We start from the raw sequence: 23,882 nt of genomic DNA, 5'->3' as shown, positions 1-23,882 counted from the left end.
GTCGCTAGTTGATGCAGTTTCTTCCTAGCATCGATGGACTTTACATTTTGACATGTTTTTGCAATGGCTGGTACCTGTTGTTCCTTTCCATGTTTAGTGCTTCCTTCAAGGATCCCTTGTAGGGCAGGCCTAGTGGTGACAAAATCTCTAAGCATTTGCTTGTCTGTAAAGGATTTTATTTCTCCTTCACTTGTGAAACTTAGTTTGACTGGATGTGAAATTCTGGGTTGAAAATTCTTTTCTTTAAGAATGTTGAATATTGGCCCCCACTCTCTTCTGGCTTGGAGAGTTTCTGCTGAGAGTCCGCTGTTAGTCTGATGGGCTTCCCTTTGTGTGTAACCCGACCTTTCTCTCTGGCTGCCCTTAACATTTTTTCCTCCATTTCAACTTTGGTGAATCTGACAATTATGTGTCTTGGAGTTGCTCTTCTCGAGGAGTATCTTTGTGGCATTCTCTGTATTTCCTGAATTTGAATGTTGGTCTGCCTTACTAGGTTGGGGAAGTTCTCCTGGATGATATCCTGCAGAGTGTTTTCCAACTCGGTTCCATTTTCTCCGTCACTTTCAGGTACACCAATCAGACGTAGATTTGGTCTTTTCACATAATCCCATATTTCTTGGAGGCTTTGTTCATTTATTTTTACTCTTTTTTTCTCTACACTTCTCTTCTCGCTTCATTTCATTCATTTGATCTTCAATTGCTGATACTCTTTCTTCCAGTTGATCGAGTTGGTTACTGAAGCTTGTGCATTTGTCACGTAGTTCTTGTGTTATGGTTTTCATCTCTATCAGTTCTTTTAAGGTCTTCTCTGCATTGATTATTCTAGTTATCCATTCATCCATTCTTTTTTCAACGTTTTTAGTTTCTTTGCGCTGGTTATGTAGTTCCTCCTTTAGCTCTGAGAAGTTTGATCAGTTGAAGCCTTCTTCTCTCAACTCGTCAAAGTCATTCTCCGTCCAGCTTTGTTCCCTTGCTGGCGATGAGCTGCGTTCCTTTGGAGGGGGAGATGTGCTCTGATTTTTTGAATTTCCAGCTTTTCTGCACTGCTTTTCCCCCATCTTTGTGGTTTTATCTGCCTTTGGTCTTTGATGATAGTGATGTACTGATGGGGTTTTGGTGGGGTGTCCTTTCTGTTTGTTAGTTTTCCTTCTAACAGGACCCTCAGCGGTAGGTCTGTCGGAGTTTGCTTGAGGCTCACTCCAGACCCTGTTTGCCTGGGTATCAGCAGCGGAGGCTGCAGAAGATAGAATATTGCTGAACAGCAAGTGTTGCTGTCTGATTCTTGTTCTGGAAGCTTCATCTCAGGGGTGTACCCCACCGTGTGAGGTGTGAGTTGTCGGTCTGCCCCTAGTGGGGGATGTCTCCCAGTTAGGCTACTCGGGGGTCAGGGACCCACTTGAGCAGGCAGTCTGTCCGTTTCCAGATCTCAGCCTCGTGCTGGGAGATCCACTGCTGTCTTCAAAGCTGTCAGACAGGGGCATTTACCTCTGCGGAGGTTTATGCTGCTTTTTGTTTAGCTATGCCCTGTCCCCAGAGGAGGAATCTACAGAGGCAGGCCAGCCTCCTTGAGCTGTGGTCGGCTCCACCCAATTCGAGCTTCCTGGCGACTTTGTTTACCTACTTAAGCCTCAGCAATGGCAGGCGCCCCTCCCCTAGCCTTGCTGCCACCTTGCAGTTAGATCTCAGACTGCTGTGCTAGCAATGAGGGAGGCTCTGTGGGCATGGGACCCTCTGGGCCAGGTGTGGGATATAATCTCCTGGTGTGCCGTTTGCTAAGACCCTTGGTAAAGCGCAGTATTAGGGTGGGAATTACCTGATTTTCCAGGTGTTGTGTGTCTCAGTTTCCTTTGGCTAGGAAAAGGAGTTCCCTTCCCGCTTGCGCTTCCCACGTGAGGTGATGCCTCGCCCTGCTTCAGCTCTCTCTGGTCGGGCTGCACCCACAGACCAGCGCCAACTGTCCCACATGCCCCAGTGAGATGAACCCGGTACCTCAGTTGAAAATGCAGAAATCACCCGTCTTCTGTGTTACTCATGCTGGGAGCTGGAGGCTGGAGCTGTTCCTATTCGGCCATCTTGGGCGTCGATTATCAGTACTTAAGATTTTAAAATTGGAAGGTTAGCTTAGAAGATATTCAAGCAAAGACAAGTGTTGACTGAGAGATGCTCATATTGCCTGAATGACCTCAAATGCTCAGAACTGGTAGTTGCATTAGCATATAGGCTCCCAGAGACTATGAATAGAACATGTGGCTTTATTTCATAAGTTATTTACTATTTAAATATGAGGCAGATAGTAATACTTATGTTTATGCAGAAATATATTTGGAAATTAAGAGGAAGTGGTATATAAATTCTAGTGTCATATGTAGTATTTACTTTAAAAATGAATGTTATTTAAATTGATCTAAGTCTGAGATGATATTAATATACTTTGTTTCATGCTTATTTTATAAATGATCTGTCTAGTTTGGAAGCTACTAAGTTCCAACCTGTTACTCTTTTTGCTATTCCTTAATCTCCTATCAATCATTTAACTACCCTTCACTGTCTCTTCCCCCACCATGAGAACATAAATGGTAGATAATTTCAGGGTATTGATGGGATATTTCGTCTCTCTAATTATCATTAAATAAGATAAGTATTAAAATTTAAATTTGCAGGTATGTCTTGAAAAAATGGAAGATATTCAGCTAGCCATGGTTATTGCCCGTTTATATGAATCTGAATTTGAGACTTCATCCACTTATATATCCATCCTAAATCAGAAGATTTTGGGTTGCCAAAAGGATGGCTCAGGATTCAGTTGCAAAAGATTACATCCTGATCCTTTCCTGCGTAGTCTTGCCTATTGGGTAATGAAAGATTACACCCGAGCCTTGGACACATTACTGGAACAAACACCAAAGGAGGATGATGAACATCAAGGTAGGACATTTTGTGGATTTCTTTTTTTTGTTTTTTAAAGGAAGAGACACTTTCTGAACTAATGTTCACTTAGATTAAGAAAAATCATTACCAGATTTGCTTTTCAACTTTGAGAATTTATTATTAAAATTTCTTGTGTGGCTAAAGGATGAGATAGGATTACCATCCTATTCTAATTACATATATATTTAACAAGCATACAAAAACTTTATGCCTCTGTGGTAAATTTTCTTGTTTCCTTGTTGTCCTAAATAATTTAGATATTACAAGCACTTAAGGATATTTATCAGCATTGTTTGCAATAATTTGAAAGGAATGGAACATTTTAAGTTTTTGTCAGTAGAATAGTTAAATACATTTTAATATATCCACATATAGAATCAGTGTGTCATTAAAAATTGAGGTAGATAGATGTGTTAATACGTGCTGTATTTTTAAGTGAAAAAAGTAAGATGCACAGCAGTGTGGTTCTTGTTGCATTTGACATATATATGTTGTACACACATGCACCTGAATGTGCACACATGTTGTGTCTGCCTCCTCCATTTCCTTTGGTTGTTTCCTGAAACAAATCATAAGAAATGAAATACTGGTCATTGGTCACTGACTGCCTTTTGGGAATAAAAATGAGGAGATCCTTGTCTTTGACATTTGACAACGTGACCATGTGCCTTGGAGAGGATCTTTTTAGGTTGAATCTATCTGGGATTATTTGAGCACCCTGGACCTAGATGCCTGTCTCTTTCCCAAGACTTGGGAATTTTGGGCTGTTACTTTATTTAGTATGTTTTCCTCACCTTTTCCTTTTTCTTCTTCTGGAATGCCCATAATATGAATATTTGTTTACTTAATGGTGTCCCATAAATCCCTTAGGCGTTCTTCATTATTTTTTTTCCTGTTCCTCCTCATCCTCCTCCTTCCTTCTTCTTTTTTTTTTTTTGGTCTGCCTGAGTTATTTCAAAAGACCTATCTTCAAGTTCAGAAATTCTTTCTTCTGCTTGGTCTAGTCTGTTGTTGAAGCTCTTGATTTTATTTTTTTATTTCATTCATTGAATTTTTTATCTCTAGTATTTCTGTTTGGTTCTTTTGTATGATACCTTTCTTTTTGGTGAATTTCAAATTCACATCATGAATTCTTTTCCTGATTTCTTTTAGTTGTATATCTGTATTCTTTTGTATCTGAATGAGTTGCCTTAAGACTATGATTTCCTTAATTATTTTTCTGGCATTTCATATGTTTCCTTATGACTGGAGTGTATTACTGGAGAATTAGTATTTTCCTTTCCATTTTTTTCTTTGGTGTCATAGTTCCTTGCTTTCTCATGGTTGGTGTGTTTCTACATTGATCCTATGCATCTGGTGGAAAAAGTTGCCTCTTCTAATTTTATGGAGTAGGGTTTATAGGGAAAGACTTGTTATTATGAATAGGTCCTCAGGTGTTGGTGTGGTGGAGTGCATTGGTTAGATGGATACAGTAGTGTACTCTCCATGTAGCTTCTTCAGCTGTAATCCACATTAGTGGCATTTGCAATCCTCTCAGTTGCCTAGGCTGAGTTTGCGGTGATGGTCATGTAGCTTTGCCAGGATGGGCTTGTTGGACAGTTTGTCAGGTCAGGGTGCATATGTGCACACAATGGGTCAGTCAGCTTAGGGTCTGGTTGGCTGGGATTGGGGCCACAGGTCTGTTACTCTGGCCAGGAGTGTGGGTACATGGTCACTTGGCCAGCCTGGAGGTGTGCCTGCCAGAAGCAGCCTGCAGGTCTGTTTCTCAGGCCTCATATGTGGGCTCATGGCTACTCAGCTGGCCTGGGGTTTTGTCTCCTGGGGGTGGGAACAAGGCTGTTTCTCAGGCCCATGACATGATTGCATGGCTGCTCAGCTGGCCTGGGGGTGTTTCTGCAGGGTGTTGCCCATGGGTTATTTGTATACCTGTGATGCAGGTGCAGGGCTGCTCAGCTGTTCTGGGACTATGTTGGCTGGGGTGGCAGTCAGGCTGCTCCTCAGGCCTGAGGTGTGGGCATAAGGCTGCTCAGCTGGCATGGGGGCATTTCTGCTACGGGCCTATGGTGCTGTTTCTCCGGTCTGAGGCTGGTGCAAGGCTGTTCAACTGGCTAAGGGGTGTGCACACTGCGGGCAGCCTGCAGGACTGTTTGACCAGGCTGGGATGTGTCCACCAGGGATAGCCCACAGGGCCGTGGAAATGGGCTCTTGGCTGCTTGGCTGGCCTGGTGGTGTGCTGCCAGGGGCGGCCTGAAGGACTATTTCTTGGGCTTTGATTGCAGGCACAGGGCCTTTGGCAGGCCAGAACTCTGAGTTCAGGGAGCAGGGGTGCTGCAGGCTGTTTCTGAGGTCCTGAGTGTGGGCATGTAGCTTCTTTGCTGGCCCAGGGGCATATCAGCTGCTCATAGGCTTGGGGACGTCTCTCATTTGGGGGAGGGTATGTATGCAGTGGTTCACCCTGGGCAAGACTGCCAGATTGTTTCTCTGACTAAAAGCGTGATGGTAGAGGTTGATTTCCCTGCCATGCAGGACCAAAGTCATAGCCAATCGTGGACCTAGGCTCTGCATAGCTGGGATTGTAGCATTCAGCTATCCATGTGGGCTTGGAATGAAGATGGGGCCCCAGCGTTGGACAGGTACAGTGACTCCTGGCCCCCAGAGCAGTGCGCATGCCAGAGGTGACTGGTCTCAAGATAGTACTTTGCTGCAGCAGCTTGGCTCACTGGCAGTAGGTGGAGGGCACACACCTTATGCTCCTAATCTGGGGCAATGCAGTTGCATGAATTTCTGACATCTCTCCAAACTGGACACAGGGTTTGCAAGTACTGTGGGATTCTTCTATTGTAAGGACTGTAGATGTTTGTGGTGGCCATGAGGGCTAGTGGGGATCTTCTGTTTACCTTTTCCCCTCTGCAATGAGAAGTTCTTCCTGACTGTGGGCAGATCCAGTCTGGGTAGGGGAGATAGGGCTGCAGAGGCTGGGTACCTCCACACTGCTGTCCTAGACTTACAGTCACCACAGGTGCATCTCCACTCCCCTGCTGCACTCTAGTGCTCTCCCTTTGACACTCCAGTCAAATCTTAGCTGTTTATTCATTGCCTTGGTCCTTTCTTTTTGGAGGATGAATGCCAGGTGTGTCTAGTCAGCCATCTTGCTGACATCATTTTCTTGGTTTGTTTTTATGGATGCTCAGATTGTTCTGTCTTTCACAAATGGAGCTTCTTCAGGTTTCTGAATTATTCTGGCATTATTTCTTGATAGTTTTCTTGCTTTCTGGTATTACAGAATGTTTCAGGCTCATCTTGTACATTTCCTGCCCCAGACCTGGAAATGACCATTCCTCCAAAGCATTCTGCTTCCTTTTAGTGGGGAATAATATTTAGAAACTATAGTCTGGGCACGGGGATCCTCATTGGTACTAATCTTGTCATAATTTCTAGACTGTTGCAATGAATGGAATTAGGGAATTTTTTTTCCTTAAGAATTCAGGAGTTTACCCTGATATTTCTCATGCACATATAGATTATAGGGTTCTTTCTTCTTAGATGTCAAGTTTGTGTCTTATAATGAAATGCTTGAATTCTCATGGCATGAATGTACTTATTTGCTATCTGTGTGCATATAAGTTTCAGAATAATAATACAGATATTTTTATAATAACATCATTCTGAGCATAATTTAAGCTTTTTTGCAGATTTTTTTGGTTTTATGGTGCATTCTGCTAAGGATGTACAGTCAAATTACTTGTTTTTAACTCACTTTTTAGATTTCATCTCTGTGTGATTATGCTACCAACTCGATAGATTGATTTGTTTAATTTTACCTTTTGTGAATTGTGGTTTAGATTTGATTTTATTTTAAAATTACGTAAAATGTTGACATGGTGTTGAAATAAAATATATAAAACCAGTGTATTTTCAGAGGAATCTAGCTTTTTTCCTCTGTTTTGCTCTCCCCTTTTAAGGAATCAATTAAAATTTTTTTGTGTTTGTCTTCCATTTAAAAAAGATAAGCCAATATGCATGGGTGTGTATTTGTATTTCCTCTTCACTGTCTTATATAGATAAAAGGTGGTTACTACATGTACTTTCTGCATCTTCTTTTTCTTAGTGTATCCTGGACATCATTCTATAGTGATGGGAATCACTCCATAGCATATTGGGAAATTCTTTTTATTTCAGCTGTACAGTTTTAATGATTGTATGTGCCATAGTTTAACCTATCGTAGGTTAATATTTACATGTTGTTTTTTTTAAGAAATGCTGACGTATTTTATTGTTTTGTAATGTAAATACATATTAACATAATGCTTTGTGATTTTATCTCCTTGATTTCCATAGTTATCATCAAGTCTTGTAACCCAGTGGCATTTAGTTTTTATAACTACCTTCGAACTCATCCTTTGCTCATTCGAAGAAATCTTGCCTCCCCTGAAGGAACTTTGGCAACCTTAGGTCTCAAAACTGAGAAGAACTTTGTTGATAAAATTAACCTCATAGAAAGAAAATTATTCTTTACCACTGCAAATGCTCATTTTAAAGTTGGATGCCCTGTTTTAGCCTTGGAGGTACTCTCCAAAATTCCAAAAGTAACCAAAACATCTGCCTTATCTGCAAAAAAAGATCAGCCTGACTTCATTTCTCACAAGATGGATGATGTACCTTCACAATCAAAAGCTCTGAGTGATGGCAGTGGAAGTTCTGGTATTGATTGGTCAAATGTAACTTCATCACAGTATGACTGGAGTCAGCCAGTAGTAAAAGTTGATGAGGAACCTCTTAATCTTGATTGGGGTGAAGATCACGACAGTGCCTTAGATGAAGAGGAAGAAGATGCTGTTGGTTTAGTGATGAAAAGTACAGATGCCAGGGAAAAAGATAAACAATCAGATCAGAAGGCCTCAGACCCTAACATGTTATTAACACCTCAGGAAGAGAATGGTCCTGAAGGTGATACTGAAGTTGATGTGATTGCTGAGCAACTAAAATTCAGAGCTTGTTTAAAGATCCTTATGACTGAATTAAGAACATTGGCTACAGGTTATGAAGTAGATGGAGGGAAACTCAGATTTCAACTCTACAACTGGCTTGAAAAGGAAATTGCTGCCTTGCATGAGATATGTAATCATGAATCAGTTATTAAAGAATATTCTAGTAAGACATATTCCAAAGTAGAGAGTGATCTACTGGATCAGGAAGAAATGGTAGACAAACCAGATATTGGTTCCTATGAGCGCCATCAAATAGAAAGAAGAAGATTGCAGGCCAAACGAGAGCATGCAGAAAGACGAAAGTCGTGGTTGCAGAAAAACCAAGATCTCCTGAGAGTGTTTCTCAGCTACTGTAGCCTTCATGGGGCCCAAGGTGGTGGTCTGGCTTCAGTAAGGATGGAACTCAAATTTTTGCTACAAGAATCACAACAGGTGTGAATATCACTTTTTTTCCAATCTTGTTTATTTCAATAATTTCAGTAGCTCTTGCAGTTATAGCTATAAAGCTCTTTTACTACTTTTTGCTAGTTAATCTAAATATGTTCAGCTCCTTTCTTTATAGGAGGCAGATATTTATACTCTATGTGGTCTTAGACTGAAGTTTTGATAACAAGGAATAGGCTTAAAAGCTTGAGAGTATTCTTGTGTCATATTTCTCTTTATATACCATCTACATCTAGCATAGTACCTGGTACATACTGGGTACTCAATAAATTTGTGTAAAATTAGTGATCGAACATACTCCCTTTACACAATGTTTATCACCAGTATTTCTATCAGATAATTGATGAAATTTTTTTAACTACTTTGAAAAAAATAATTCACTATCACCCACAGGAAACTACAGTAAAGCAGCTCCAGTCTCCACTACCACTGCCTACCACCCTACCTCTGCTTTCAGCAAGTATTGCGTCAACAAAAACAGTCATAGCTAATCCTGTATTGTACTTAAATAATCACATCCATGATATACTTTATACTATTGTTCAGATGAAAACACCACCTCATCCCAGTATTGAAGATGTGAAGGTAATGTAAAGTTTATGATCATTTGATATTATACACACTGAGAAGGTAAATATGTTATACCTGTCTTTTAATTTGAACTTAGAGAAAATGTTTTAATGTGCTCTTATGTGCTACCTTTCTCACTCCTGGTCAGTTCAAGACTATTTGTCCAATGAATGTAATTTAAAAGCAAGTGTTCTTACTTCTGGAAAAATTATTGTCTTCCTTTAAGACAGACAAATACTTTTGGCAATAAAACTAATTTTCTTGACAGGATTCTTGCCACTTAATATCCCTCTAGATCCTCCATTCCCCTTAAATGAACCATTAAGTTGGAAATATTTACGATTATTTGTTTACATGCCAAGATATTATGAAAATATAAGTTGGGGAGTATCTGGGAGGGAACCGTGATTGGTCACAAATGGTCCCAGAGAGAGTGTCCTTATTACTGTTTCCTTGGTGGTTGTGTTTATTGGAGGCAATAGTTAGAGGCAATCAGAGTTTCGGCAGTTACTATTGCAAACTATATTGATACCCCGTGCCAAGATCTTAAAAACTGATACAGTCCAAGAAACACTAGGGAGCTTGGCAGGATCTGGGGAGCTGATCAGACTTCCACTGTCCCAGCCTAAGTGTATTTGTGCTATGCTTTTTCCAGTTCTAGTGGCTGACGCACAATTCAGATCCCCCGTTTTCTTATTTTTTATTTGTTTTGTTTGACAAGCACATTTAATCTCTGGCGGTACATTCTTCTAAAGGCCTGGTTATAACCAATTAGGGACTTCTCATCCATAGTATGAATTAACCTATATTAGTATTTTAGCAGAGATTATTTAAAGCATTTGTTGTGTGAATAGGGACATGCAGAAAAGGCATAAAAAGCATATGAATTCGAAGTAAACATTTCTGGTTCCTAGAAATTTGGGTAAGGCTTTCAAAGAGTAATCTGTATAACATATGAAACTGTTTCTAAGGTCCCTTCAAATTTAAAGATTTTATGAGTCTGAAAATATTGATTCAGTATAGCATTTGAGGGTGTTTTTTTCTTTTTTTAATTATATGGAGAAATTTAAAACTTTCTAAATGTAAAATTCTAAGACTATCCTCAATTCATGAGTACCAAGTAAATTACTTACTTTCTGGAAAATTAGCTGTTTCACACAGTGATTGATACATTTACTAAAAAGATTTAATTCATTTTTATTGATAAGATCAAGTCTTTATTTTCAACAAGGTGAATTTCATGAGGCAAGCTTAAATAAAAGCTCTGAAAATTCTATTCTTATTTTGCTTCTGCTTTTTTTTGAATATTACTATTTAAGCTAGTAAGCTAGTTGTTAGGCTAGGACAAATCCCTGTAATACAAACATTAGCACTTTGCTCAGGGCCTGGTAAACAGCAGGCTCACAGTAAGTAAATGTTTGATTAAAATGTGTCTGAAACAATCAGCTTTGTTGTGGCATGTGTATAAAGGTGGGTGAGAGTTACTTTAGGAGATTTAAAGCAGAGTTAGTAGTCTCATCTAGGATTCAGTCTTATGATGTTGCTAGGTTTCCTGGATGTTTTCTAATTTTTGAAATATTACTGTTGTGTAGAAATGTTAGTACAAAATGTAATTGTGGCTGTTTTGGTTTTAGGTGCACACACTTCATTCACTAGCAGCATCACTTTCTGCATCAATTTACCAAGCATTATGTGACAGTCATAGCTACAGGTAAAAAAAAAAATCACCCAAAATAGTATTAATACAGCAAAAACAATTAAACTGTTCCAGAGTTATATTAAGTTTCTATTTCCTAGGGACTGAAAAATCCCTAAATATGACTGCCATGATATTTTTAATAGATGAGAGAGAATCAGAAATAAAATAATTATTTTAGTTATCACCTAGTAGTCACAGAGAAATAAAGTAACAAACAGTAAATGTAAATTACCATCATTACCATCTTTTTTGTTTTGAAGAAAGAAGAGTTTACTGTCCATAATAACTTATAATATGAAATTTTCTAGTTGTTTTTCCTTAGAAACAATTTCTTTTTGTATTGGATTAGCAGCTATTTATTTAGCTAATTATCCATTGAAATAAAAATACTTTTGAAAACTGAAAAAGTACATTCCTAAAATGGAATTATTTAAATTACTTTTACCTACTCATTTACATATGATGTAAAAGTCTTTGGAAGTGATATCAATTAGAAGAAAGGGACTGAATTTTTCCTAATGTAAAATTGCCTTCATTAGTATGTACTTTGCATTTTAATGACTAGAGCAATATAAGTAGCAAGAAATTGAATCACTTGGAAAGATAACCTAAATTTAAATGAATTATGTTAATAAATGAAAAGTTTGTAATAGTAGATTCACATTAAATTGATATTAAATGTATGTCTAGCTTTCTTTCTTGTAATGGTAGCAGCCTTTTGTGGGAGCATTTGGTATCAAGTAAAGAATTATCTATCAAAATGGCCTGTACTCTGATTGTAACCTAATTAAGGCTGTGTCTAAATAACTCGAAAGATTAGAAATGTAAATAAGGAAAGAAGTTGATTTAGTTGACTGTTGTCATCTAAATGATCAAAGATAACTTGTTTGATGTCAGTCACCATTAAAATGGCACCAAATGAAAATGCAAATACATTGTTTTTAAATATGTATTTTCTAGTTGGTCAGCTATGATTCACTAGACTTAGCTTGACTTTCTGCTTTTATATTTTCCCCAGCTTCACAAAGATAGCAATTGTAGAGAGGGAAGTAAATATTATTAAACAATATTTAGGGACATTTAGTTTCAGGTTTAGGTATTTCTAAAATATGATTCTCCAGGTTTTAGTTCATATTTTAATTTAGAGTTAAGCTTGCACAACTTTTGAGAAAAGAAATGCAACCCACTAGTACCCTGAAACTTTCTGCCTACTATATCCTAGTACCAACAGTAGTCTCCTTGCCTCAGACTTTGTAAAAACACAAAATAAAAATTACTGCAAATAGAAAAGATTTTAAAGTATTAAAGTGGCATCTGGAGAAAATTCTAAAGGAATAAATGTCATCTGCCCAACGTAGTAAAATTTGTTATTTTGTTTAAAAAAAAAAAAAGCATTTGTAACTAATTTCAATAATTTTCTAAAATAAACTTTTTTTAGAACAGTGAATGCATTTTAAGAATTTTTGTTTCTTAAAGTAGCCATCTAAAATAGATGATGTGCATAAAGTGCAGTTTTTTATTACCTCTCTTACAATGATAAATAACTAAACCTATTTGTTTTAGCAGTCAAACAGAAGGAAATCAGTTTACAGGAATGGCTTATCAAGGACTTCTTTTAAGTGATCGTAGAAGACTAAGGACAGAAAGCATTGAAGAACACGCAACACCAAATTCATCTCCTGCTCAGTGGCCTGGTGAGAATTTAAGTGATTTAAAAAAAAAAAATCTTCTATTTGGCAATTTCTTCTTAAAAGTCTACTGACCAGTTTCCTGCTTGTTGCTGGATTTAGTGAGTGGTTTCTTGCTTTCTTTGTTTTTTGATGATATTTTTCTGCTATGGATTAGGAACTATGAAGTACTGCAGTATTGTCTGAAGACTCAGGAAGTTAAGGCTTCATAAAACCAGCTATGTTAAGCAACGTAAAAAAGCAATGTCTTAACATCCTTCATAAGGATGGAGCACATTATCTTTCTTAGGAATTTTGAATTAGAGTCTTAGAAAATCACAGACATACCAGAGAAAATATAGTTGTTCTTGGGCGTGTAAATTTATGTATTGGGGTAGGAGTGACTGTTCTACGGTACATATATCATGCAGTCTGACAGTCCTTTTTTTCTGGTTGGCTGTCTTTCTCATTCTCTACCTCAGTTATTTCAAAACTTCTCCACTCTCTTCAGTACCTTAAGTGTATATTTCAGATTACTTTAACCATTGCCTTATAGAAACACATTGTTTTCATTTTAACCTCTTATTTCAAAATAATTTCAGACTTGCAAAAATTGCAAACATAATACTAAATTTCACCCAGATTCCTCAAATGTTAATATTTTACCATGCTTGCTTTATCATTCATTTCTTCTCTCTCACTCACTTGCGTGTATCTAAGTGTATTTTTTTTTTTTTTTAAATTGAGAGTAAGTTGCAGACCTGGTATCCTTTTCCATCTAAACATTTTAATGTGTGTTTCCTATAAATAGACATTCTCACATAATTACCAAATTTAGCATTTATGTTCTCTAATCTACAGACCTTTTTTGAATTTTGCCAGTTGTCCCACTAATGTGCTTTTTGGGGCCCATATGTAACATTTAGTTGTCATGTCTCATTAGTCTCCTCTGATATGGAGTAAAGTCTTCCTTCTTTCTCTTTCACAACTTTGACATTTTGAAGAGTACCAGCAGGTTATTTTTTTAAAGGCTCTCTCAATTTGGACATTTCTGATGTTTCCTCTTTTCCTTTCCCCCCCCTTCCCTTTTCCCTTTTCCCTTTCCCTTTCCCCTTCCCCTTTCCCCTTCCCCTTTCCCCTTCCCCTTCCCCTTTCCCCTTCCCCTTTCCCCTTCCCCTTCCCCTCCCCTTCCCTCCCCTTCCCCGCCTCCCCTCCCCTTCCCTCCCCTTCCCTTCCCCGCCTCCCCTCCCCTTCCCTCCCCTTCCCTGCCCTTCCCTTCCCCCCCCTCCTCTCCCCTTCCCTCCCCTTTCCTTCCCCCTCTCCTTTCTCTTCCTTTCTTTCTTTCCTTTCTTTCTGTTTTTTTTTTTTTCTGAGACAGAGTCTTGCTCTGTCTCCAGGCTGGAGTGCAGTGGTGCAATCTCAGCTCACTGCAACCTCTGGCCTCCTGGGTTCAAACAATTCTCCTGTGTCAGCCTCCTGAGTAGCTGGGACTACAGGCGCCCGCCATCACGCCCAGCTAATTATTTTGTATTTTTAGTAAAGATGGGGTTTCACCGTATTGGTCAGGCTGGTCTCGAACTCCTGACCTCAGGTGATACACCTGCCTCGGCCTCCCAAAGTGCTGGGATTACAGGGGTGAGCCACCGTGCCCAGCCCTGATTTTTTTCTTAATGTTGGATTCAAGTTACGTATTTTTGGGCAGGGATACCACAAAAAAGATGTGCCTTTCTCAGTAGGAGGTATCAAGAGGCATATGATGTCATTTGGCCCCAACTGCTATTAACTTTGATCACTTGGTAAGGTGGTTTCTGCCAAGTTTCTCCATTGTAAAGTTACTTTTTTTCCTTTGTAATTAATCAGTATCTTGTGAAGAGTTTGAGACTGTGTAAAATATTATACTTTCCCTTGCTAATTTTAGCATCTAGTGATGATGTTTGCCTGAATCATATTACTGTGGGGTTACTAGACGGTGATTTTCTACCACTCTCACTCATTTTATGTATTAGTTGAACTTCTACTGTAAGAAAGAGCCTCCCCTTCTCACCTTTGGTCCTCTGCTCATTTATTATATCATTGTAGACAAATGGATGATTTTATTTTATAGGCTCTAATCCATTCTTATCATTATTTATTTTATTGCTCAAATTATGGAAATATTTTGTAAAATATAAATGCATAATTTTGGATAAGTTGCAAATTTGGATGTTTTTTCCTTCTGGTTCTTCATCCTTACATACTTCTTATGATTTTATATTCCCTTATAGGTGTGAGCTCACTTATTAATCTCTTGAGTTCAGCCCAAGATGAAGACCAGCCAAAACTGAACATTTTGTTATGTGAAGCTGTTGTTGCTGTTTACTTAAGTTTATTGATACATGCTCTTGCTACAAATTCCTCCAATGAATTATTTCGGCTTGCAGCCCACCCATTAAATAATCGAATGTGGGCTGCTGTTTTTGGAGGCGGTGTAAAACTTGTTGTGAAACCTCGAAGACAATCAGAAAATATTTCAGGTAAGATAAGTTTGATACCAGTAATGTATGTAAATGTTAATAATTTTGAATGTTAAAATTTTTTAATGTTTTAAGAAATTTCACTTTGAAAATAAGCGATGCTTAAAGCATAACTACTCTTGTTATGACAGCAAATAATTAAACCCATGATATAATAAAAATATAGTTTGTTACTTTTATTTTTATAGAAATAATGTTTTTGAGGTTGATAAAGCAGGACATGTTTGAAGAAGATTAAAAATAGAGGAAAGGTAAAAAGGTAAATACAGAAACAATGTTAAGGAACAAAGTCATACAAAAAGGATAGTTCCTAAGAAAATAAAATGAAAACAAAAACAAAAAGGATAGTTCTTAATTACAGAAAGAAAATTTAAATAAGTGTTCAAAATCTTTAGCGCATACCAGCATTTGGCTTCAGATTAAATGTATGGTCATGTGCAAGATAGCCATTCTGATCATACACATGGTTTCAAAATTCTATTTTATTTTTATTCTCTAAAATATGTTCCCTTAGTCTTCAATGTGATAGTATTATTCCATTTTCCTTGTGTGTTTTTTCTTCCCTCATGGACCAGAATATATTTTTCATCCCACTTTTGAAGATGGTAGGATGTGGTGAGGGTATAGACTGATGCCACAGGAAAGATTTCTATCTTGATGCTCATATATAGAAATCATCTTAATTCATCCTTAGAAATGGACATATTACAGATGAGGAATCAGTGACACACAAGTTTAAATGACACTAACCTCTGTCTTCATTGTCTGTGATTGAGTTAAATAAATAGGTTCCTGTGTAAGTCATTGTAAGGGAGATGATCTCATCAACTCCCACTGCTTCCATTCCTCTGAATCTCTTTCTTGCTGCTTGGTTGTAGTCCACTTTAAACTTAAAAGTGTTTCCTCAAAATTGTTTATTTCTCTGCCTGAGTTTTCTGATTTTTTGTACGTGGTAATTTATCCATCAAATCTTCCATGCTTAAAACCTGCCAGTACATATTTATATTTGCATTAATTTATTCACTTAACACCTATCAGGCAATTAACAAATGATATTTCAGGTATGATAAGAACTGTGATAAAAACGGAGTAAGTGGAAAGAGAGTGATGAGGGAATGGGAATAGACCAGTTTAGTTAAGGGGGTTGGAAGACATGTTTCTGATGAGATAGTATTTGAGCTGAGCTGTAAGGAGGTTAGGAGTCACACCATGTGGATATCTGAGACCAGAGCATTCCAGGCAGATGAATGCAAAGGTCCCGAGGTAGAATTGAGTTTGGCCTTTTCCAAGAACTACCCGGGGACCATCATGGCTCTCGTGAAGAGGGGGAGTGTGGTAGGAGATGAGAATAGAAAAGTAGCGGGAATAAGGTCCTCTAGGATCATGGTAAAAGTGTTAGTTGTTCTAAAGAAAGAAAGGAGTGACATAATCTGATTCACCTTTTCAAAAGAACCGCTCTAGCTGCTTTGTGGAGAATAGACTGGGTAACATAAATCAGAGTAGGGAGCCTGGTAGTGGGGAGGCTAGTCCACTTAAAAGATAATTGTGGGTTACCATCAAGGATGAAAGGATCAACAAAGTATGTATGGTATATACGTGCAGTGCAGTGTTACTCAGCTATAAAAGGAATGAAGTACTAATGCGTACTATAATCTGTATGAACTTCAAAAATAGGCTAAGCCAAAGAAGCCAGACACAAAAAGTCTCATATTGTCTGGTTCCATTTATATGAAATATCCAGAATAGGTAAATCCATAGAGACAGAAAGTAGATTTGGTTGTCATGGGCTAGTGGGAGGGAGAAATAAGGAGTGACTGCTTATTGGATATAGGGTTTCCTTTTGGGGTGAGAAGAATGCTTTGGAACTAGATAGAGGTGGTGGTTGCATGACATGTTAAATGTACTAAATGTCACTGAATTGTACACGTTAAAATTGTTAATTTTATGTTGTGTAAATTTTGCCTCAATTAAAAAATAATAGTGATTTATCCTAGGGTGTTAGTTATGGTCAGAATGAAAAGTGATCATATTCTGGATATAGTTTGAGGTTAGAGCCAATGATTTGTTGATGAATTGTGTGGGGTAGGGAAGACAGAAGAGTTGAGATAAAATTATTTTCTGTGATGGGGAGGTTTAGGAGAGGAGCAGGTTAACTTCTACTTTCTCGCCCTCTCATATCCAATTCCTGAATCCTTTTGCTATTTCTTTTGTGTATCACTCATATGCAACCCTTCTACTTTTTAAAAACCCACCATATTAGTGCAGGCCGTTCTTATGTCATCTTCCATCTTCTTCTCTAATTGATCAGACAAGCCATACTTCATTGTGTGACTAAAGCTTAAGAAGTGTTAGTGAGAACTGCCCAAAACACAAGTTCCCAGCTTCATAGCCACAGACTTGTCCTAACCTAACTCTGGACTTTGTTGTCGATATTACTTCCCTCCATAACTCCTGTCTACCAAAAATAATTGACTCCTCATTTACCCAAACCTTTGATTATTTGTTTATGTTGCCCTTTTCCATTTTCCCATTGAACTTTCGCCCTTCTTTTAAGGCACACTATTAAATTCTACATAGTCAGTGAATCTTTCTTGAACCTCATAGCCAGGGGTAATCAGTCAATCACTTTAATATTTATTGAATATACCACTTATTTAGTATATTTTATATAGAATTACTTTAATCCATATTTTATGGAGCACATGGCAAGATATGCTTTAATGCTTTATCTCCATCTGCATCTCTGCCTTGACTGCTGGAAAGCTGATTCAGTAACTAGAAAAGTTTAGAAGCACAGGAATAAGTAATTTAGTCTAGACCAAAACATGGCAAGAGTAGGATAAAAAGAAAGCTTAACTCTATCAATTAACAATGGAAAATGAATGCTAGATTTTTTTTCCTTCTGTCTTCATTTAGCACCTCCTGTCCTTTCTGAAGACATAGATAAACACCGTAGGAGATTTAACATGCGAATGCTTGTCCCTGGAAGGCCTGTAAAAGATGCTACCCCACCACCGGTGCCTGCAGAAAGACCATCTTACAAAGAAAAATTTATTCCTCCTGAACTTAGTATGTGGGATTATTTTGTTGCAAAGGTAAGGAGTGTGAGGAATGCAAGCTATAAGATAAGTGTATCATCTGTTTTATTAACTCTTGCATGTGTCTCACATAGGAATGATGGGGTAGCTTTTGGATTGAATCACCATAGTTTAGACATTTAATTTATTAAGTCCAGAAACTGAATAGTCATAGTAAATTTAAGGATGATCAGTTACTTGATGATGTAGGAGACAACTTAAAATCACATGGGAGTTGGGTATAAATCAGAAGTCAGGTTATTATATAATCAGCACTATCTTTTTCTAGTGACTGGAATACTTGTAGCTATCATCTAGGCACCTGCCTTCTAATTATCAGTGGCTCCCTTGGTAAGCATGGGATTAGAATAGAAGGAAATGGATGGACATTTGAGGGTTTTATCAGGCCATGATGAGGCCCCATGATACATCTCTGTTTTCCCAGAGCAAAGGAAACTTCTCAGGGAATCAGAATACTCATGGTGACTAGATCTGGTATAGCCCCATTTTATACCATCGTGGGTGCATGCTAATATTTGCTTTTCTGCACTTTGCTTTTTTGAGCTCATGATTCTCCTTCTATTGGTATGTTTCCCTCTTTACATGTGTTAACTCTGTTGTCACCTTGCTGTGCGTACATATTAGGGAATACATCTCCAGAGTGATGCCTCTTCCCATTTTTAGATTTTTATTAGATCTCAGAGTTATTGAGGTGCTGATCCCATTCCGTTTTTTGTATGCTAAGAAGCTGATCCTTAAAAAGTCTTTCAACGTGAGTTTAGAAGCTTTGTTTTGTTATCTAAAGACTTTGAGGCCAGGTGCAGTGGCTCATACCTGTAACCTCAGCACTTTGGGAGGCCAAGGTAGAAGGATGCTTACATCCAGGAGTTTGAGACCAGCCTGGACAACACAGACCATGTCTCTACCAAAAAAATTTAAAAACATAGGTGCAGTGGTATGTGCCTGTAGTCCTGGCTGTTTGAAAGGCTGAGGTGAGAGGATTGCTTGAGCGCAGGAGGTCAAGGTTGCAGTGAGCCATGATTGTGCCACTGCACGCCAGCCTGGGTGTCGGACTGAGACAGTGTCTCAAAAAAAAAAAAAAAAAAAAAAAGACTTTGGTTATGTCAGTGGGTCTCAAAGTGTGGTCTCAGAACCGGCAGCATCAGCATTGCTTGGGACCTTGTTTGAATTGCAAATTCTTGGGTCCTCCCTCAGACCCCTCAATCAGAAACTCTGGGAGTGAGAAACAACAATCTGTGTCTTAACAAGCTCTCCAGATGGTTCTAATGTGTGCTAAAGTTTGAGAACTACGGGGTTAGGCACATTGTGAGTGCAGATTTCCAGGTTTACACTCTATCAGGGTCCAAGTTATACTTCCAGAGTCATTCTGGCCTATCCCTTAAGGCTGCCAATTGAGTTGCACTTAATTGTATTTAGCTAATAAACTAGGGAAGTAATAAACTACTCTTAAAAATGTATAGGCAGTTCCCACTCCTACCTTTTTAAACTTTTTATTTGCCATGAATGAAAGCTCATTGCATCATTAATGTGAGTGATAACAACGTTAAGATTTGTAAATGGTAATGTGCTAAATTAATTTTTGTTTTTCAAAAATGTTTCCTCCTGATACATATTTTGAAAATTTGGAAAATGCAAAATATTATAAAGAAGGGAAATAACACTCATCTATGCAAAGATAACTGTTACCGTTTTGGCCAATTTACTTCTAATCTTTTTTCCTCAGATTAAAAAAGGTATATAATTGGATCAGTATATGTAGTTTTTTTCTGTTAACATTAAGGTAAACAGTTTTTGTACCATTAAAAACTTATATAGCTATCATTTTTAAAATTTTAGTGTAGAAAGCTTCCAACATACACAAAAGGAGAGGTAATGGCATATGAATCTTTTATCTACCATCATGTAGCTTCAAAAATTATCTATTCATGGACAGTCTTGTTTCATTTTATACCTCACCCCACTACTTGATTGTTTGGAAGCAAATCCACCATGAAATTTCATTCAAAAATATTTCAGTATTTGTTTTTGAAAAAAAGAGGATTTTAAACAGATCTACAGTAATGTTACACCCACTGAAGCACACTCACAATTCTTTAATATTATCACATATTCAGACAGTATTCACATTTCACCAATTGCATCTTAAATGTTTTTATATAGTTTATTTGTTCAAATCAGGATCTAAAATACAATTCATACCTTGCAAGTGGTTGCTACATCTTCAGTCTCTTTTAATCTATAGGCTCCACCTCCATTTCTCTCTCTCTCTCTTTTTTTTTTTTTAAACTTAACTCCCACCTTTTTTGTTTGCCCTGAAAGAATTTTGACGTTTAGAATTTTTCAACGGATTTTGCCAATGGCATCACCATATTTTGTTCCTCTGAATCTTGTAAAGTGAAAGTTAAATCCAATTTCATTCTGATTGGATAGGAAGAGGGAGTGCAGGATTAACTTCATTGGTGGTTTTGTATATTTCTGTCAGGAAGCTTTTTATGATTTTAGTTGATCTTTGCCTACATTTATTATTTCAGTGAAAGTTTTAAATTATGATGATAAAATCCTGTCATTGATTTTTCATCTATTTGCTGGAATGTCTCTTCATCAACCTATTCAGTTACCCTGAAGTACATTTTGAGTTGGAAAGACATGATAAATGCTTTATTCTTTGCTTTTGTGTACCAGTTTTCAAAATGATGAGTTGGTTCCCAAGCATCCTTCAGAGAAGGCCAGTGAGTTTTGTTTCGCTTTCATTTTTGTTATGAGCTTACAGATTTAAACATATGTTATATGTTTTAATCCATTGCAGTTATTTTTCTCATGGGGCCTCAGATTATCCATCTTTGCCAGTGAGAGCCTTTTCCACAGTTGGCTCCAAATCTTTTTGAGATTATTCCACTAGTGTTTGAGTTTGTCTGCTTTCTAGTTTTATTCTAGGCTAATCATGTGTATTTCCTGCCCGTGACTGAGAACAAGCTTTTTTTTTTTTTTTTTTTTTAATAACCTGGTTCCTTTTTGTGAGAAATTATATTTAGAAATTACAGTCAGATGCTGGGGTGCTCACTCTCACTTGGTTGATCATTGCTTCTAGATAAGCATCAATTATAGTGATCATGTAACTTTTCACTTTGATGAATACACTGTAGTTTACCTAATTAGCGATTTGATGTTTATAATGCCAAGAACAGTATCTTTTAAGATACGTCTTGTTCATGAGCAGATTATTTCCTTAAGAAGTACTAGGTCAGGCTGGTATGGTGGCTCACACCTGTAATCCCAACACTTTGGGAGGCCGAGGTGGGTGGATCACGAGGTCAGGAGATCAAGACCATCCTGGCTAACACGGTGAAACCCCATCTCTACTAAAAATACAAAAAATTAGCTGGGTGTGGTGGTGGGCGCCTGTAGTCCCAGCTACTCGGGAGGCTGATGCAGAAGAATGGCGTGAACCTGGGAGGTGGAACTGGCAGTGAGCCGAGATCGCACCACTGCACTCCAGCCTGGGTGACAGACAGAGACTCCGTCTCAAAAAAAAAAAAAAAAAAAAAAAAAAGAAGTACTAGGTCAAAGGTTATAAACTTAAGGCTTTTAATACGTATTGCCAGATTATTTTCCACATTACTAATTTGTACTCTCTTGAGAATAGTGAGAGGATGCATCTGACCTTACTCCCTTATTAGCATTAAGTATTCCTTTTTCATTTTTGTTAATTTGATAGATTAAATGATTTGTATTTTCTGTTAGTGACATTAAAATTTTAATGATCTTATTGCCATTTGATTTTCCAGTTTGAGGTATTGACTGTTCATATTCTTACCTAAATTATCTATTGAGATTATGGCGTTTTTCCTTTTTATGGATACTTTATTTATCTAGGGATATTAATTTATCTTGTTAAACTTTTTCTAGTTTATTTGCTTTAAAATTTTATTATGCATTTGAAGTTTTAAAAAGTTTACCATGCACAGAAATTTTAAAAAGTTTAAAACTTAGATCTATCTATACATTTCCTTATTGATTACATTATTTTTAAGCAGAAGTCTTTTCCACTAATAAATGTTTACATTTGTTTTACCTTCCTTCTCTGTTTCCTCCTGTTCTTTCTCTTTCTCCTCCTCCTTAACTTTTAATTCTCTTATTTATCTAGAATAAAGTGAGGAACAGACTGGATCAGACTTCATCTCCCATCCCCACACTTAGCTAACTAGTTGTTCCATTATTATTCATTAAATAATCCTTCCTTTTCTCCCGCTGACTTAAGATGTTTATCAGATTAAATTCTTACACGTATATGATTTTTGCATTATATTTTTGTATCAATTGCTAGACTACATTTTTCTTACTTAGTTTAATATCCACTAAAAAAAAAAATGGGATTTTTTTATTTAAAAAAAATTCCCCATCTGATCTCATCTATTTTTTCTTCTCTAAGAACTTCAGAATCATTTTAAAGTTCCAAAATAGGAAGAGAAATTCCCAGGGGGATTTTTATTGAAATTATTTAAAGCCTATGTAAATTAACTTACAAAGAATTACAGTTTTTACACATTTCAGTCCTTCCCATCATATAATTTTATAAAAGTTTATAATTTCCTTCACAAAGCTGTCTCACAGCTTTCACAGTTGTCCTTTTGTATTTCTTTAGACTTTTCTAACTTTTTTATTGCTGATCTACAAGAAGAAAACTATTGATTTTAAACACATTTCATATCTAGCTATTCAGTTACTGAGTCTGAGAGTTTTACCTAGTCATCTTGACTTTTGTAAATGTAGCATCATCTGCGAAAGAAAATTTTTACTTATGCTGACACCATTTAAAATGTTTACTTTTATGTTAGAGCAAAAATAATTATATACTAAAAACATTTTCTATATTAAATATATAATACATAAATTATATAGTTAAAATATATTTTATATGTTTATAAAATTATAATCTTTAAAAAAATAACTTTATCTTTTATTGCAGCCATTTCTTCCTTTGTCCGATAGTGGTGTTATATATGATTCTGATGAAAGCATTCATAGTGATGAGGAAGATGATGCCTTTTTTTCAGATACACAAATACAGGAGCACCAAGATCCAAATTCCTATAGGTAAATAAGACTTTTCTTTTCTTTCTTTTTTTTTTTTTTTTTTGGCTTTTCTTTTTGTAGAAAATCCCAGTGTTACTAATTTTAAATAACATTATTATCCTGAATTTATATAAGAAATGACTTACGTTTCCAGGTAATAAATTCTGCACCTTTGAGGTCAATTTCTCCATAATATTTTCTCCACCTCCAAAGACTAGCTTTCATGGAGAATGCAAACACAAGCATTTTTAGTGAGGAAAAAATATGTAACTCATGGATATACTATTAGAATTTAATATATAATTTATTGGTATACTATTAGGTTCCATGTGACTATGTGGTAAATCTTTTTCCATGAGGTAATTTTCAGCAAGTGTAATATGGTATTGCAAGTTTTTTATATTCAGTGACCACAAAGCTGTCATTTTTGCATAGTAAATTTCAATGACAGCTTTTTTCTGGTTGGAGAGTGGGCTAAACAGTTGGCAGGGAACACCACTCTGTTTCTCCCATGATTTTATTTTTCACTTAAAAGACTTTTTTGCTCCTTCTTGAACAGCTGGGCTCTTCTACATTTGACAATGGTTAAGCTAGCACTTCACAATGTCAAGAATTTCTTTCCTATTGCTGGACTGGAATTCTCTGGTGAGTTTGGAATTTAAAAATTAATGTTATTAAATGTAATAAATTGCCGTCAAGTTTCTCTTTACAGAATCTATATAAAAGGTCCTTTGGCACTTAAAAACAGTGCATTAGATATTTTATAAAGTCTTGTTTATTTTAGGCTCCAATCTGTGACTTTATTTTTAGTTTTTTAGATAGAGTCTTGCTCTGTTGCCCAGGCTGTATTGCAGTGGTACGATCACAGCTCACTGCCAACTCTGCCTCGTAGGCTCAAGCCA

At 37.0% G+C, this 23,882-nt stretch overlaps 1 protein-coding gene across 13 annotated transcripts in view; it reads left to right on the top strand.

Annotated features, from left to right (window-relative positions):
* The window catches only part of DMXL2 (Dmx like 2), a 173,181-nt gene that overhangs the window by 132,110 nt on the left and 17,189 nt on the right, over positions 1-23,882 (top strand). For 6 of the 13 annotated variants that reach the window (XR_012414972.1, XM_005559563.4, XM_005559561.4 and 3 more), the window contains 9 exons: positions 2,661-2,925; positions 7,267-8,348; positions 8,754-8,945; positions 10,565-10,641; positions 12,196-12,323; positions 14,561-14,809; positions 17,726-17,904; positions 22,874-23,001; positions 23,540-23,625. Coding sequence is in view for 9 of the 13 variants with exons in the window: in XM_005559563.4 (XP_005559620.2) it covers positions 2,661-2,925; positions 7,267-8,348; positions 8,754-8,945; positions 10,565-10,641; positions 12,196-12,323; positions 14,561-14,809; positions 17,726-17,904; positions 22,874-23,001; positions 23,540-23,625 (2,386 nt within the window). In the remaining 4 variants the exon portion in view is untranslated. Of the gene's footprint in view, positions 1-2,660; positions 2,926-7,266; positions 8,349-8,753; positions 8,946-10,564; positions 10,642-12,192; positions 12,324-14,560; positions 14,810-17,725; positions 17,905-22,873; positions 23,002-23,539; positions 23,626-23,882 lie in introns of those variants that run through there. The other 7 variants (XR_012414973.1, XR_012414971.1, XM_005559562.4 and 4 more) reach the window with 2 other exon arrangements.

This window comes from Macaca fascicularis, chromosome 7, assembly GCF_037993035.2.
Source record: "Macaca fascicularis isolate 582-1 chromosome 7, T2T-MFA8v1.1".
Taxonomy (NCBI): Eukaryota; Metazoa; Chordata; class Mammalia; order Primates; family Cercopithecidae; genus Macaca; species Macaca fascicularis.
This window is presented reverse-complemented; position numbering and strand designations above follow the sequence as displayed.